This window comes from Microtus pennsylvanicus, chromosome 7 (assembly GCF_037038515.1).
Source record: "Microtus pennsylvanicus isolate mMicPen1 chromosome 7, mMicPen1.hap1, whole genome shotgun sequence".
In the NCBI taxonomy this organism is placed as follows: domain Eukaryota; kingdom Metazoa; phylum Chordata; class Mammalia; order Rodentia; family Cricetidae; genus Microtus; species Microtus pennsylvanicus.
In genome coordinates this window covers 52328165-52344377 of record NC_134585.1, presented here as the reverse complement: position 1 = coordinate 52344377, position 16213 = coordinate 52328165, and the positions used below count along the sequence as shown (strand labels likewise).

Here is a 16213-nt window from a genome sequence, read left to right as displayed (position 1 = left end):
TATATACCCAAAAGTGGTATTTCTGGGTCTTGAGGAAGGTTATTTCCTAATTTTCTGATAAATCGCCACTGACATCCAAAGGGGCTATACCAGCTTGCATTCCCACCAACAATGCAGAAGTGTTCCCTTTTCCCCACATCCTCTCCAGCATAAGTTGTCATCAGTGTTTTTGATCTTGGCCATTCTTACAGGTACAGTGGAGTACTACACAGCAGAAAAAAATAACGACAGCTTGAATTTTGCAGGAAAATGGATGGAGCTAGAAAATATTATTTTGAGTGAGGTAACCCAGACACAGAAAGACAATTATCACATGTACTCACTCATAGGTGGTTTTTAAACATAAAGCAAAGAAAGCCAGCCTACAAACCACAATCCCAGAAAATTTAGACAACAATGCCGACACTAAGAGAGACTCACATAGATGTAGAAAAAGACAAGATCTCCTGAGTTAATTAGGAACATGGAGACCTTGGGGAAGGATTTAACGGGGGAGGGGAGAGGCAGGGAAGGGAGCAGAGAAAAATGGAGAGCTCAATGAATATCAATAAAATAAAATAAGATTTAAAAAAATAAATAAATAAAAATAAATAAAATGTTTTAATTGCTATGAGCACTGAGACTGAGATTTAGGAAGCACATCACTATTTTTTGTTCCTTTGCTGTTGTTTATTGGTCCTGATCTCAATTCATTTTGATATTTTAAATTGTAAGAGTGGAATGTTAATATATTTCAATCTGGCAATGTCAGAAATTTTTCAAAAAAAAAATTATCAGCCTGATCTTTTTTTTTTCCCGAAAGTAGAAATCTGATGGTACTTCCACATTACCCAGAAGTATATCAGGGTTGACAATCTTACATCAAAGAAGTTTGAAACTAAAAAATAAATTGCAGCATAGTTATCATAGAAACGAAACAAAACTTTAAAATACCATTTGAAAAGAAGTATCACAAAGCTATTGGGGTATTAATAACATTATAACATATGAGCCCAGTTATTAAAACCAAGGCCATTTACAATAACACTGGTATATTTCTTTTAAACACCATTTGGCTGACTGAGATGTGACTCATATTTATTTTCTTATCAATTAAACTATAAAATAACTAAAATAGAGTATACTCTAAAAATTATTAATAAAAAGCATATCTCCAAAGGAGGCAATAAAAGTTTCTGAAATATTCAAGATTTACCAAAAGATCTGGGCGAATGGGAAAGCAGCACCATTGTAGAGCTTTCGGGTTAAAAAGAAAATGTGTCAAATGTATGAGCGAGTGATTTCTTGAGAGTAGGCTAAAATTAGATGACCAAAAATATAAGCACTACGGCTCAAGTGTAGAGATATAAAGATTTTCCATAAAAATCTTCAAGTATAACATACAGATTCTGCAAGCGAGGCAAAACCGTTAAAACTGAAAATATTGTTTTAGCTGGTAAAAACATTTTTATATATAAGTGAATTATGGTGTTTCCTAACTGCCTGAAGTGCAGAGTAAATTGACATTTTAAAAAATCTGTACAATTTGTATGCTTAAATGGGAAAAATAGAATGATAAATTAAAGTGTCAAGGGAAACAAGCAATAAACACAGTAAAAGCACGGGGAAGCAAACCAAGCAAATTGTGCTGCACAAAGGGATCTGCTCCACAGGCTAAATCTACATCTTAAGGGCTCAGACTCTAGGTCTCAGTATGCAGCTCCACATGAAACCATCTAAGAAGCACAGGCACTTTCCTGCCTCTGTAGTGGGACTAAAGCCTGATAAATTATGGTGTCCAGGAGAAAGCAATTGCCAGGTCTTGGTTAAGAAACTCCCTCTTAGGCCTCAGAAGAACAATAGTTTAAAGTCATGCTAGAAATGCTTCGCAGAGAGGGATGGGAAGATGGCTCAGTCAGTAAGAACAGAAGGACCTGAATTCACATCCCCAGCATCCAGACCCAAAAGTCAGGCTTGGGAGTGTGTAGCATGAATAATAAAAACCCAGAGACAGATATTGGGGTTCAAGCTGAAGATCAGAAAAGTAAAGCAGCCAGCCACTAGAGAGCTCTGACCTCTATAAAATCTTCAGACAAAAAAAAAAAAACAACCCACAAACATACACACACAGAGAGACACACAAACCCTCCAGGAATGCTGAGAGATAGGAAGAGTTTTCCCCAGGAAGGAGTTCCTGATTGGTTATCCAATACCACTTGGTCAGCCCTGAAATTAAACACATACAAGTAGCATTACATGGACTGAGCAGTGTCTGTTGTATGTGCAACTAATAAGGGGTAAGAGGCCATGAATTTAAGAGAGTAAAATCAGGGAACATGATAGAGGTTAAAGGGAGGAGAGAGAAATGTAGGAAATGATGTAATGATAACTTAAATTTTTAAGTGAAAAGGCTGAAGAGAAGGCACAGCATTCAAGAGACTTGCTACTGTTCCAGAGGACCTGAGTTTCCTTTTCAAATAAAACAAAACCAGGAGAATTTACACAAAAGGAGGATGGTTGTCTCCATCAATTTTGCATTCTATAAAATAGAGGAAGCTTAATCATTTATGACTTAAGTATTCTTCTCAGTTAAGACAAATGCAGGTGGCTGTTTTGATAGGATTAGCTGCTCACTGCATATCTAAGCACCATTATGTGCCTTCTTCCTCTTCTTTTCTTCATTGGGACTGCTAAGACAATTTCAACTGAAATCAACACTGAACCAGAGGAAAGCACCATGCAGGGAATTGTCACTTTGATCAAGAAAAATAAAAGCCCTTTTCATCACATTTTAGCTATTTCTTTTAGCCCAATTACAATCAAATACACACTCCCAACTCTTAGGCAAGAGCACAAAACTCCAACTTTGTAGTGACATGCTGTACCTCTGCAAATTGCATACTTGGAACATGTCAAGTGGCAGGATCTTTATAAAAAACAAAACTATGACAAAATGAGTTGCCCATGTGCACACCTCCTTCAGCTGGTCTGAGGGCACACACTGCCCTCCTGCTTCAGCTCACTTAAATAATGACTAGAGGGTAGCCATGGTTACTTATGAAGTCCCCTCCCCCTAGGTTCATGGCTGTGAACCCTAGGTCCTCCACTTGTAGCTATTCCATGTTTGGGGTAGTTATGGAATCATTAGAAAATGAGACCTACTTGTAAGAAAGAAATCATGGAAGGGTGAAGGCAGAAAGCAAGGTTACTTACAGCCTAGTGCTGCACCATTGCCTGTTTTCTTGTTGCTTCTTGATCTACCAGGATTGTGAGTAAAAAGCCTTACAATCCTGCTGCCACAGCTCAAGGCATTCCTAACATCTTCATCACACCTTCTTCACCAAGATTGGGCTGAAACTCTGAGGCAAATAAACCCTTCCTCCCTTCCACTGCTTCTTGGTGAGTCTAGTTGCTGGAGAAGCCACTAATGCAAGAGCATAGTGGGCAGTGCAGCCGACCTCTAATGGGTTTAACTCAGAATCTTGATGGAGGAAGGTCATTGGCTAATAAAGGAACTGCCTTGGCCCATTTCATTGGTTAGAAGATAGGTGGGAGGAGTAGACAGAACAAAATGCTGGGAAGAAGAGGAAGTGAGGTCAGACTCGACAGTTCTCCTCTCGGGAGCAGACGCCTTCAGAGAGACACCATGCCCCGCTCCCGGGCAGACACACGCTAGGAAGCTCCGACCCAGGATGGACTTAGGCTAGAATCTTCCCGGTAAGACCGGTGCTACACAGATGATAAGAAATAGGCTAGTCCAGGTGCGAGAGTTAGCCTAGAAGAGGCCAGGTAGAAATGAGCCAAGCAGTGATTAAATGAACACAGTGTCTGTGTAATTATTTCGGGGCATAAGCTAGCCGGGCAGGCGGCTGGGGTGTTAGGGACGCAGCCCCGCCGCCGCTCCTATTACTACAGAATCTGGCTGGAGAAAACAGCCTCCGAAAGTCCACCATTGAGGCTGGATTCCCCTCTGTATGCTGTAAATACCATTGGTTAATAAAGAAGCTGCTTGAGCCTATTGTAGTGCACAATAGGGCAAGGCAGGAATTCCAAGAGGATAGAGAAAGAAAGAGTAAGCAGAGTCAAGGAGAAGCCATGTAGCCACTGCACGAGACAGATATGGGAAGTTGGATGGAACCTTACTGGTAGGCCACAACCACGTGGAGATACACAGGTTAATAGATATAGGTTTAATTTAAGATGTAAGAGCTAGCCAATAAGAAGTGTGAGCTAATAGGCTAAGCAGTCTTGTAATAATATAGTTTCTGTGTGATTATTTCAGGTCTAAGCGTCTAGGAACAAACAATTGGCCTCTAGCCACACATCAGCATTTGAATCTCAGTTTGTTATTGCTGCTGTTAAGTAAAGAAAACAAAATCCACTAGGATTATTTGCCTTTAGGATTTAAGATTATAATCTACAGGATCTATGCTTAGGTACTTATTTACCTAGCAGTGACAGGTCACTATTTGGTAACTTAGCATCTGTGGCAATCTTAGAGATCCTATAACAAATAATAAGAACTGACTATATTTAAGGTCTGGAGAGATGGCTCAGCAGATAAGAACACTGACTCTCTTCTAGCAGACCTGGGTTTGATTCCCAGCATCCACACAACAGTTACAAAGTCTGTAACTCAAATTCTAGGAGATCTGATGCCCTCATCGGGCTTCCATTCACAGCACTTATGAAGTCTCCATTTGGTGTCTGTCACCTCTGAGCTCTGGAAAGCTCTGATTCTGTAGAACTTATTATTTCTTTAATTCATTTATTTTGGAGATGGTGATCATACTGTGTTGCCCAGATTGTTGAATTTTATTTTACGTTCCTTGGCAAATCCTCAAGAAGACCACACTGCTATTGCCATTTCCTCTCTTTCTGCTGACCCTGTCATGCCTCCTCCCCTGTTAAAACCTAAAGATGTACTATCTTTTCTAACTAAACCCCACATTTTACTTAATAAACCCAATTCTGTTCCTTCCAATAAGTAAGTAAATAGAATCTGGGACCTGATATTCTCACCTACTTCTGCATTCAAAAAAAGGGGGGGGGGTAAGTTGATTTTACTTAAAAATAATCCTACAATGCTTTCATTTCCACTGGGCCTAGCATTTCCCCAGAAACTCCATAGTTGTTATTTTCATTAACATTAGAATGATGCTATAACTTTAATTTTCTTTTTAAAATGGATAGTGTATAAAATATCATGAGCCCAATACTGCTGAAAAGTAATTTTAAGATGCAGTATCCGTGAAATCTTAAGTAAGACCTCCCTTCCTTGGCACTGCATGAGGAAGTGGGAGCTGCCTTCCACATAGCATCATGGCAGCTGTCTGACATCTTGTGAGGTCTGAGCTGGTTCATCTGGCACTAGTCTTGCTGATTTGTCAAAAGTAAGGGAAGTGAAGGAAACCCAGAAGCATCTAAAGGGTGGAGAGAAATTCAAGGTCAGATCTAATGCACAGCATTGGTAATGAAGTCCCAAGACAACAAAGGCACAAGGTCCCACAAGGGCCTAGTCTGCCAAATCACACATCTTACTGTGCTAAGAGCGCTTTGTGGTGGAAAGACCAGCCGAAATAACCATCAGAGTCACTAATCTCCGTACAGGGATGAAAACAAATATGCTGGTAAGCAAGATGGATATGTAGAACCTAAGATGCCCCCTGACCTCCACACGCACTCCATAACACACATGCACTATACAAACACACTAAGATAATAAATACAAAGATTTTAAGAAAATTAATAGATAATTCATATGTACATTTTATATTTAAATAAAACAAAAAAACTAAAAAGGAAAGACAGAAATACCCTATCCTTACAAAGTTTTATAAATATTAAGTATTATATAAGCATTAGATATTGTTTATCTGGATTTCAGACTCAATCATGAGTTTGAAGATGAAAACAGCAGCAAGTTTTTACATGCAGAGCTCTAATTTAGTAAGTATAAAATGATTGAAAGACAGGCAAAGATGCTGGTGTTGTCTAAAATAGATACCTTATTTAATGTTGCAAATTGTGTGTGATTTTACATCTTCAATTTTGTTTGCTCAGAATTTCAAACACAAACAAGATATAAATACACTTAAAAATTTTTTTCTGGAAATAAAGGCAGTACCAACACTGAGCAAATATAAACAAATATGGTAAGCACACCTACACAGAATCAGGACAAACTATTTTTAGCCAAAACCCCAAAACCACCATGGCATTTTTATGGCTTATGACTGAAGAGGACCTTTCAAACCAGTGTCCCCAATTCGAACAGTAAGTCACTTCAAGGTTGATAAAAGATGATAATATAATATAATACCAATATGTCAGTATCATAAAACTTAGAAACTTCATCAAACTATCCTTTCCTGGTAATACATTCATAAATATTTCGCTTTTATAAAGCTGGGATTCCAGTGGAGAACAGTTATTTCTATGTACTTATTTTATCATTTGTATTGCCTGTAGATATCATTCTTACATTACCTTTGCATGCTTCTACATTGACAGTATTTCAGACTACAAACTTCCTGAAGCTAGCTAGGGTTTATAATTTTCTTATGATTACATATGGACCCAATATGTTCCCCAAAGCAACAAAAAAGAGAAGTTAAAACTCCAATGACAAGGCACACAAACAGTACTTGAGAGACCAAATTAGCAATTGTTCAAAAAATAAAAGATGTGATTAAAAATCAGCAGGGAAGCTGCCAGTAGAGAGCCCTGAAGAAATGTGATTTACACAAAGCACAGAGACTTCCAAGTATTGGGAAGGACTTGTAAACAACTGAAGACCGCTCTCCTGATGCCACAAACTGAGGAATCGTGGGTAAATTCCTGGTAGATTTCTTAGAAAAGCAGTTTGATATCTGTTTACCAAAATCAGAATGTTCTTACTTCTTCACACAGATTTAAATTTGTGGTTACTATTGAATATATGTCTATATAAACTTTAATGGAACAAATTTTTAAGCACAAATTTAGCACTGATTTAACATTTGCTAAACTGTTAAATTTTTGCAATTACATACACAATGTAAGTGTCATTTATTGATAAATAGCAAATACTAGTGAGTTAGTAACAGGCACTGTGTTACATCTCTGCCTACTTTCCAACATATTAGCTATAGTATTGCCTAGCTGTAAGTATGGAATTTCAACCAATTGGGTCTACAGAACTCCAGAGCAGACCTCTGAACTACTGTAGTGCAGTCAGGGTTCTGTGCAGGGCTATTATCACTGACATCCCTCAGACTACAGAACATATGATGATTCCATTTTTTCTAAAAGTTCTAAACCAATACCTGCAAGCCACAGGTTTTCAATGGGGCTTGGAATTTGAGAATGGAGGGAGAACTTGATTGGCATAAAGCCACAGAGGGCCGCCTATACACCTCAGAGGAGAATGACTACAGACGGCCAATACAAAGCAACAGCGATCATAAAGCGCTATTACTATTCTTTCTCTGCCCTCTCTACCACCCTCTATTACTCACTGAACATAGGAACACAAAGTTATTAACACATGCCACATTTCTAGCAAATCATAGCAAGGATGGCTATATTGGGAATCTAACCTAATAATTCATGTATCAGTGATAAATGGGCTCTACCTGGTCTACTGTTCTAGGTCTGTTAGCAGATAGGCTTTGTTTCTGGGTGATCAAACATTCCTTGAAATCATTTATTTCTCCTGACATGATTCATCTTAAAACATCATTTCTTTGCCAACATTTTTGTCTAGAAGTCAGCCTGAGATGTTTACCCACATAGAACTGCCTACCATAAGTTTAACATTTAATCAAAATTGTTTATTGGACATGTGTCCATATCTTTGAGTGTGCATATATAACCTTTCCCTGTAGATTGAGCTTCCAGACAAGACAGGTGGATTCTTATCAACCCTTTTGTCTCTACAGCCTCATATACAAGCTCCTTATATACAGTAGCAAAGCTCTGAAGACAACAGTAGAAGACTTTGAAGCTGATGTGAATAATAGGAAAGATATTATACTTTGGGGCAACTAACTTTTGACAGATCTCAAACTCCTATGTGACTATATGCAGAATTTTCATAGACTGCAATAAAAATAAGGAATCTTCCTTGACAAACAGGTAAGTTCTTCTGTGATTTAAAACTTCTGTTTCAGATATTGTGTTTATATTAGAGATTATAATAAACACAACCTGACTAGTAGATTGCTTTTAGGATTTTAATCTTTAAGGTGAAGGCCTCACCAACTTGTTCCTAATGAGCATCCCCAACTAGCATCTCCTAATAACAGTATCTGACTTTCATAAAGGCTCAAGATCATGGTTAAAGTCTGCTTTATCTAATGAAACTGACTTTAGAAAAGAGTCTACATAAATGTGTGCTTAGGGTATAATAATTCATAGCTGTATTACTAAAGGCCCAATAGTTGCTGGGAATAAATCTTTTTAATCCCTGGATATAACATCAGGTTACTTTTTCCTCTTCATCCCTTTCTTATACTATAATACATTTTTATGCATTGGAGTCACTTAACAATTAACTTGACAGCAAATGCTGTCAAGAGTAATGTACAACGTGAGATGACAGGACTAGGTAGTCTGCTTGTTCATTTCCTGGCCACCCAGACCTGAATAATAACACAGAAATTATATTAATTACAATACTGTTTGACCTATAGCTTAGGTATATTTCTAGCTAACTCTTACATATTAAATTAACCTATTTCTATTAATCTGTGTATCCTCATAAGGCTGTGGCCTCCCTTTAAGGCTCTGGCTGGCAGCTGGCATCTTTCTTCTTTGGCAGCTACATGGCATCCCCTTGACTCCATCTACTCTATATCTTTTTCAGCCTGGCTATATTCTGTCCTGCTACAGGCCGAGGTGGCTTTCTTTATTAAACAATGGTAATAAAACATATTCATAGCATACAGAGGGGAATCCCACATCAGGACTGAATAACCTCTGTTCAGAATTATGGAACCTGAAGGAGTTCTCACTACTTCTACTGCTACCAAGAAGAGCATAGAAGAAAAGCTCTTTTTCTTATTTCTTTTTACAGCACTTTTATATTCACAACAAAAAAGTCTCAAGTTTTTAGTACAAGCAGGAATAAGTGCAGTACAACCAGATGACAAGGAGTAAGCTAGAGCTGTAGAGGAGTGATCTCAAGAGATGTATTAGTAGAAAATTGAGTAAGAGCATGAAAATATTGATAAGGATAGGCTGGAGAGAAAACCCCAGAAGGTCTGCCCATGCTCCAGCTCTCTTCTTGTGGGAGCAACCTCTGCCTAATGCTAACACAAGAGGCCATGACATCCATTTTTATAGGTACTGTGAACACAAATCATGGGAATCATCGTTCTGCTTTCTAGGGAGAAACACAGCCACTAAATAATAAGAGCTTTAAGATAGGTAGATCACCAGAAGATGAAGAATGTGAAAGACTGGTGACGGATGAAAATGACCTATTTCTTTCTCCCTAATGACTCTAGTCATCAGTCTTTCCTGAAACTCCTATAATATTTTTGTCTACCCAGTGAAAATAAAGTTCAGCTCTTGTTTTAAAAAAAAAAGATAGCTAGATCACTGCTGTTTTCTGAGAACATTTTCTCCTCTTATATTAAGAGCGGTCTTACAATCCAGGTTCGGGTGACTCTTCTTCCTAGGCTTCTGGGAACACTTAAACTACAGGCCAATGCCAACAAGGCCATCTGAAAGAACTTTTATAAAAATAAATGAATGAGCATGTGTTTTGTTTACCAATTCAACTATATTATGCAAACAAATTTTGGTCTTTAAAAATAGTGGGAGAATGGCACACTTCATCTGAGAACTTCAGGGAGGGAGCAGAACCTCTAAGCAAGGAAGGTCTGGGTTGCCATGGCATTTTCAACCACGTATTGTGACATCCTATTAGTTCCAGGAGTAGTAGTAAGGGGTCTATGGCTGCTTTTCTAGCTCAGATCCCAATCCAGTATATTTTTTCACCTGTATCTCACAACCTACAAAACCTACAAACGGGAGGTGAGGAGAACAGAAATGCCACCGTGCTAACTCTCCTGAATACTGACTCTGAGGCTATCGGAGTGAGAGTACTACAACTCCCACTGGACCTGAAGCTGTGCTGTCTTTTACAGCTGCACAGTGGCTAGAAGCAGAGTTACATATACTTTGGCATCCTTAGGCCCAGTTACCTTCTGTGGCCACTTCTCACAAGTTAATCTCCCTCATCTTTGGAAGCGATTCTCAGCAGTTGGAAGATTTGGGTTTGACGACCACATCTACAGGTACTAGTAAGATAAAAGTCAAGAATCTCCACTGGTGTAAAGGTCCTGACTCTGGAACCTGGGTGGCATGCGCACAACTGCACCAAGACATTGGGTTACTGAGTAACCAAAGGAATATAAAGCATCACAGAAGAAGCGTGTTCTCTTGACTATTAGCTTGCCAAAGCAGCCTTACCATGACGAAAAAACAGTGGAAACGATGAGGGGGAAAGAAGTGCGCTGTGAAACCAGGTCAGAAGCAACACAGCATGGAGAGGCGAAAACGATACTGTTGGGTATCTGAGAAAGAGAGGAAACAGATGGAAAGGGAAGCCCACAGCACAGGCCAGGCCAGAGAGTTTAAGAACACAACATGTAGACTTTTTCCCAATGAAAGGCTACCGAGAATTGTGCACGACGGCCAGGCAGCACAAAGACAGCAGGTCAAAAAGAGGGAACAGGTGCAAATCAATGACCACCAGGAGCGCATGCTTCGAGGGAGGGAGCTGATAGAGCAAAGACTCAAGGAAAGACTCTTGAGAAGAAGCTCGAGTCAGCTCCCTTCACTAGAGAAGCTGGAGAGAGTAAAGAAAGAGATGAAGGACTTTGAAAGGGCTAACGCACACCCGCTTTTGGAGTTACGCACTAAAAGTCTGATTAAGCTGGAAAGTCTTATTGAGAAGTCTCAGGTAAGAGAGGAAAGGAAAACGGCTAAAAAGCCTCATCAAAGGAAATTCCTGGCCTTCCCACCCTTTGTGAAAAGTCATGTACGAAAAGTCAAAGATCAGTAAAATTTCAGTGCTTTTTGTGGGAAAAAAAGTACCAGAAATTAATAAAGACTTTTAGAATTTAGAAGTACTGTGTCATTTGGAGATTATACAGTAACTCTGAAAGTCCATCTTTTTTATAAAAGAACTAGAAAGTATAGAAGGATGGCTCAGTGGTTAAGAGCACTTTCTGCTCTTGCAGAGGACCCATGTTCAGTTCCCAACATCCACATGGCAACTCACAACCATCTGTAACTCTAGTTCCAGAAGATCTGACACCCTCTTCTGACCTCCGCAGGCACCAAGTATCATAGTGCGCAAACAAGTATGCAGGCAAAACACTATACACAAAAAATATATTTTCTCTTTTTTTTAAAAAAAAAGGGGAGTTTAAAATTAACTTTAGTCTCCATATTCTGCTTTTCTCTTAATAAGATTCTTAAAAACGGAAGCACAAACCATCCTTAAAAGTCTCCTACACTGTGGAATTATGCATTGTAGACCCATAGAACAACAAAAACAAAAACAGTCAAGGAAAAAGGATAGGTATATAAGAGGATTCAGGAAGGTAGATAAAATTTAACTATAAAATCCAAATGCACAAAATGTTTTAAGAACAAAGGAAAGGCCAAAAGAAAAGTACTTCTCGTCTGTCATTTTCATGAATTATGGATTGGCATGAAAAAAATCAGACTCTTAAGTTAGAAACAAATCCTTTGAAACAGTCTTTAAAATGTAAATAATGTGATTTTAATAGGAATATATTTCAGAATCATTTCAACTAATCAAACATGATAAAGATTTCATTAAGCCAAATTCTCTAAAGGCAAGCCTCACAAAAGTACATGAGCCAATCACACTCACTTGGCCAGTTTCAAAGAGAAGGTTAGGGTAGTGGGTGGGGGTAAATAGAAGGGCGGTGGCTATTCGTCAAGACAGGCAAATATTTGTATCACGCCTCCAGGCAAAAGACCACCCAAAGATGTGTTCACCAGTGAAAGCTAAGGAAATAAGCATAGTCATCAGCACCAACACAAACAATGCTCTTTCCAGAAGAATTTGTTTACAAAATAAACCAAAAATCATACTTGCAGACCCCTTTCTACAGATGAATAGCACAACAATTTTATTTTGATTAGAAAACCATTAAGTTGTAGCAACCCTTGCTTCTTTGTGTCTCACTACAGGGAACACAAATGGTCACTTTTAACATGTAGGGAATTGGAAATATTTTCTGAAAAAAATACCACAGAAAAAATTTAAACTTTTTAACAGACGCCCCTGTGGCAGTAGGCCAAGAATTTCCCACATCATGTGGCCCTCTGGCCTCACTTCCTTACTACTATTCTGCATAAGACACTGGTAAAGTTCTAGAAGCTTTCACCAAATCACAGGTTTTGTTTTAAAGAACTTAACCTCTTGCATAAAACAAATGAAACAGATTTCTTCAACGGGGAACCTAGTTAGTGTTTTAAAATATAATTTAAAAATCCATGTGATAATATAGAATATGATTCCTCAAAATGGGACAGGACAATAAAAAAATAGTGGATTAAAAAAAAATCTGCACATTTCTTGAGAAATAGTCAAATTCCAGGAAGACCTTGGGATGTGGCGTTTTACATATTGAATAACTGAAGAATTCTCACTTTGTCCAAAGAAACCAAGTAAGTTGAATGCAAAGTTTCTTGATGCAAAACACACTAAATGCCTTCAAGCCTGACCATTAATTTTTAGGAGTACTTTTATATATTTAATTTCTACAAACAATCTTTTCTGTTAAGCATGTAAGGGTAAAACTGTGTAAGGATTTCCGGTCAGTCTCTCATTTGGACCATTGTATTGATTTGGGGAGTAGATCTTCAAGAAAAAATAAAAACAGATCTGAAAAGTTAATTTAGCCAGTAAGGTAAGATTAAAAACACAAGTATTTTAAAAGAAGATAAAGCTAATTATCTGATAAAGGACTTACATGAAAATAGCCAAACAACTCTAACAACTCAATGAGAAAAACTTGAACTAACGAGAGGCCAAAGAGCTTATTAGAAGAAACATCTATGAAGTGACTTTTAGTCACGCACTTGGGACTGTTAGTCCCAGAAGAGGCAGGCAGATTACTGTGGATTTAAAGGACAGCTTAATCTACAAGTTCTGGGATAGCCCAGGCTACATACTGCAGCTGTCTCAAAAAAAAAATGATGATGATGATGATGATGCACAGGTGGTAAATACATATATGAAAACATGCTCAGTGAGTGCAATTAGGGGATTGAGAATGAAAATGAGCTGTTACTATTTACCATTAAGGGACACAAAATGACAAAATTCTGTCATTTATAGCAACATGGGTGGAACTGAAGACACTGAGTGAAGTAAGCCAGACGGGGAAAGATAAAGCACTACAGGTTTCCACCTCTACAGAATATAAATAGACTTAGTTCAGAGAACAAACAAGCAGAGAGAACAATGGCTGGCAGAAGCCAGAGGGGAAAGCAGAGGGCAATAAGGAGAAGTGGATGCAGGGGTACAAACCATGACCAGACAGGATGACTGCTGCGTTTAGTGCATTATCGGTATTTATAGTTAACATACAGTGTTATTCAATCCAATACAGATAACAGGTTTTGACTGTCCTCTTCAGAAGCAAGCAAGTTTCAGATGATGGATAACTGAAGCATACAGAGAAGATCAATATGCAAAGTACTAATGTACCCAACACAAAGGTTTATCAATAAACCTTTACAATATAATTGCTATGCATTTGAAAGAAAATTAAATGTACTGTTACTATGCAATACTGCAGGCAAATTTCTTAGCATTTACCATAAGGAATATAAACTTAAAAATACCCCACAAACCTACTGACATGCCAAAATAATGGAGGCATTTTCTTAACTGATGTTCCCTCTTCCCAGATGAAAGCAGCTTGTGTGAAGCTGACAGGAAAAAAAAAATGAGCCAGCACACATGAAAATATGCTCAGCTACATGACTAAAGCTATAAGACTCTGGAAAGGCAAAGGTACGAAGAACTTATAAACGCTGACTGCTAAGAATTCAGAGGGGAAGAAAGTTGTCCAAGTGGAACACATATATTGCTAAAGCAATCAAACTACACATCTATACTATACTCCCATCAATACATCACTATGGACATTTGTTCAAGTCCACAGAGTGTGAACTGGAGTCCAACTCCTAATGCAAAAGGTGGCTTCAAATAATAATGACAAATACTGGCTCACCAACTGTAACTGACACTGGAGTAGGAGACGAGTAGCAATGGAGGACGGAGTACAGGGGAAGAGCTTTTCTGCAACATGACACTGTACTGATAACTAAAGTCTATAAAAGTAAAATGTGGGCATTTTGGTAATGAAAAAGTTATCTATATTTAAATTTCATAACAGAAGAATTTTATCAAAGCACAAATTCTGTTAAGACTAATTCAAAACAATGCATGTCACTGCCCCTAGCAGAAGCAGGAAAACACTCCTGTGGCATTGTCCTTGCAGAAGCAGGAGAACATTCCTGTAGCATGTATGCCCACTGTCACTGCAGAAGCAGGAGAACACTCCTGTGGCATGCATGCCATTGCCCCAGCAGAAGCAGGAAAATGCTCCCGTGGCATACATAATATCACAGAACAATGAAGGTTGTGAGAAAATAATAACCAAATTACTGAGCTTCTGAAATTGGTGGCCTCAGATTTGAGACCTGTATGTCTTTAACATATGTTATTGCACTTCTTTCATATTCACTGATTCTCCTGAGAAAAAAATATCCAAAGGACTGAGATGTCCAAGAGAGCAATAAAAAGGCTAAAAGGGTTCACTGTCAGTTGCTGCACAAAGCCAGGACTGACTCCTAGCTCAGTGTTCCTATCCACCAAAGTCTTTCAGTTTCCTGGAGCAGATTTTTCTCACATCTTTTGCAGACACTCACATGGGTAACCTGTGCTCTGGTTACAGCAGAGGTTCAGGTTCTGAGTCTTGCATAATAGATCCTGTTTCTAATACTGACTTTATGGGGGGGGGGGGATCAAGGCTTTGGGGGAGATTAAAGTCCCAACACATTCTGACTTATCCAAACAAAAGTCTATGTAAAAACAAAAATATGGTGGTGTGAAAAGTGCTTTAAAATAAGAATAGTTGGACCACAGAAACTTGGGGTAACATTAAAAAAATAATGAGATTAAAGAGCTGGAGAGATGGTTCCGTAGTTAGGAACACTTGCTGATCCTCTTCCAGAAGACCTGAGTACAGTTCCCAGCACCCATACTGTACTGTTCACAACCTCATGAACAATAGCTTTGCAAAGATGCACTGCCTATGACCTGTCGGCACGTGTGCTCAAACACACACACAAACACACACACACTTTGAAAAAGAAACTTTTTTAAATGTGAAGAGTAAATTTGAGTCTTTTCAAAAGGGCACAGTACTATAAGTCAAGGTAGCATCCCAAGGATGATAAGTAAGGCTTTTTTTGTTTGAAACTTAATGATGATTTAAATAATGTGCTCTTAATCAAGAATTCAGAAAGAAAATGTTTCTGCATTTTAAAGGATTTTTCTCACATGAGAAAAGTATAATTCTGTCAATATTCTGATCTGGTATTTCTAAAATAGTTAAACAGCTAGCCCCAGGAATGAAAGTTATGAAAACTGAGCAACTTTGAAGTTATAGCTGATGATATCAACCCAAGGTAACCATCTTCTGCAGAGAAGTAAACTACTATAAATACTGCCAATTAGAAAGAAAACTGTAATATTTAGAACACAAAAGTGAAAGCCCTGACTTCTAGTATGAATACACAGACATCAGCAATGCTGAAGTTTTAAGAAAACATGTCTTCTCCAGTTGTGTTGAAAGTCTATAACGGCCAGGCCAACTTTTCAAGACTCAGTGGTACTTACTCTAAAAACAGGACAAAAACAGAAATTATGGTGCTAGTTGTGATGAACCTTTAATGGTTCTATTTCTCAAACTCAGTAGTTGAGACTATTTTAAGATTATGTCATAATAAACCTATTTTATAACATAACATTAAATATCAAGACACTGCATCAAATTAATGTCCATATATCTCCAGGGTCTTAAAAGTATGTGTTTGAAAAATAGTGAAGAAATTTGAGTAATACAATAAATATATTTCTTAAAAAAAATAGTGACTCCATATGAAATTAAAAAGAATTTAATTTTCA

General features: G+C 38.1%; 2 protein-coding genes across 7 annotated transcripts in view; one reads left to right on the top strand and one right to left on the bottom strand.

Annotated features, from left to right (window-relative positions):
• The window catches only part of Supt3h (SPT3 homolog, SAGA and STAGA complex component), a 367702-nt gene that overhangs the window by 244928 nt on the left and 106561 nt on the right, over positions 1-16213 (bottom strand). The gene's annotated exons all lie outside the window — the stretch shown is intronic.
• LOC142853743 (putative uncharacterized protein ZNRD1-AS1) lies at positions 10514-11035 on the top strand. The gene has a single exon (XM_075978922.1). It carries the CDS (start codon positions 10514-10516, stop codon positions 11033-11035), a length of 522 nt encoding a protein of 173 aa, XP_075835037.1.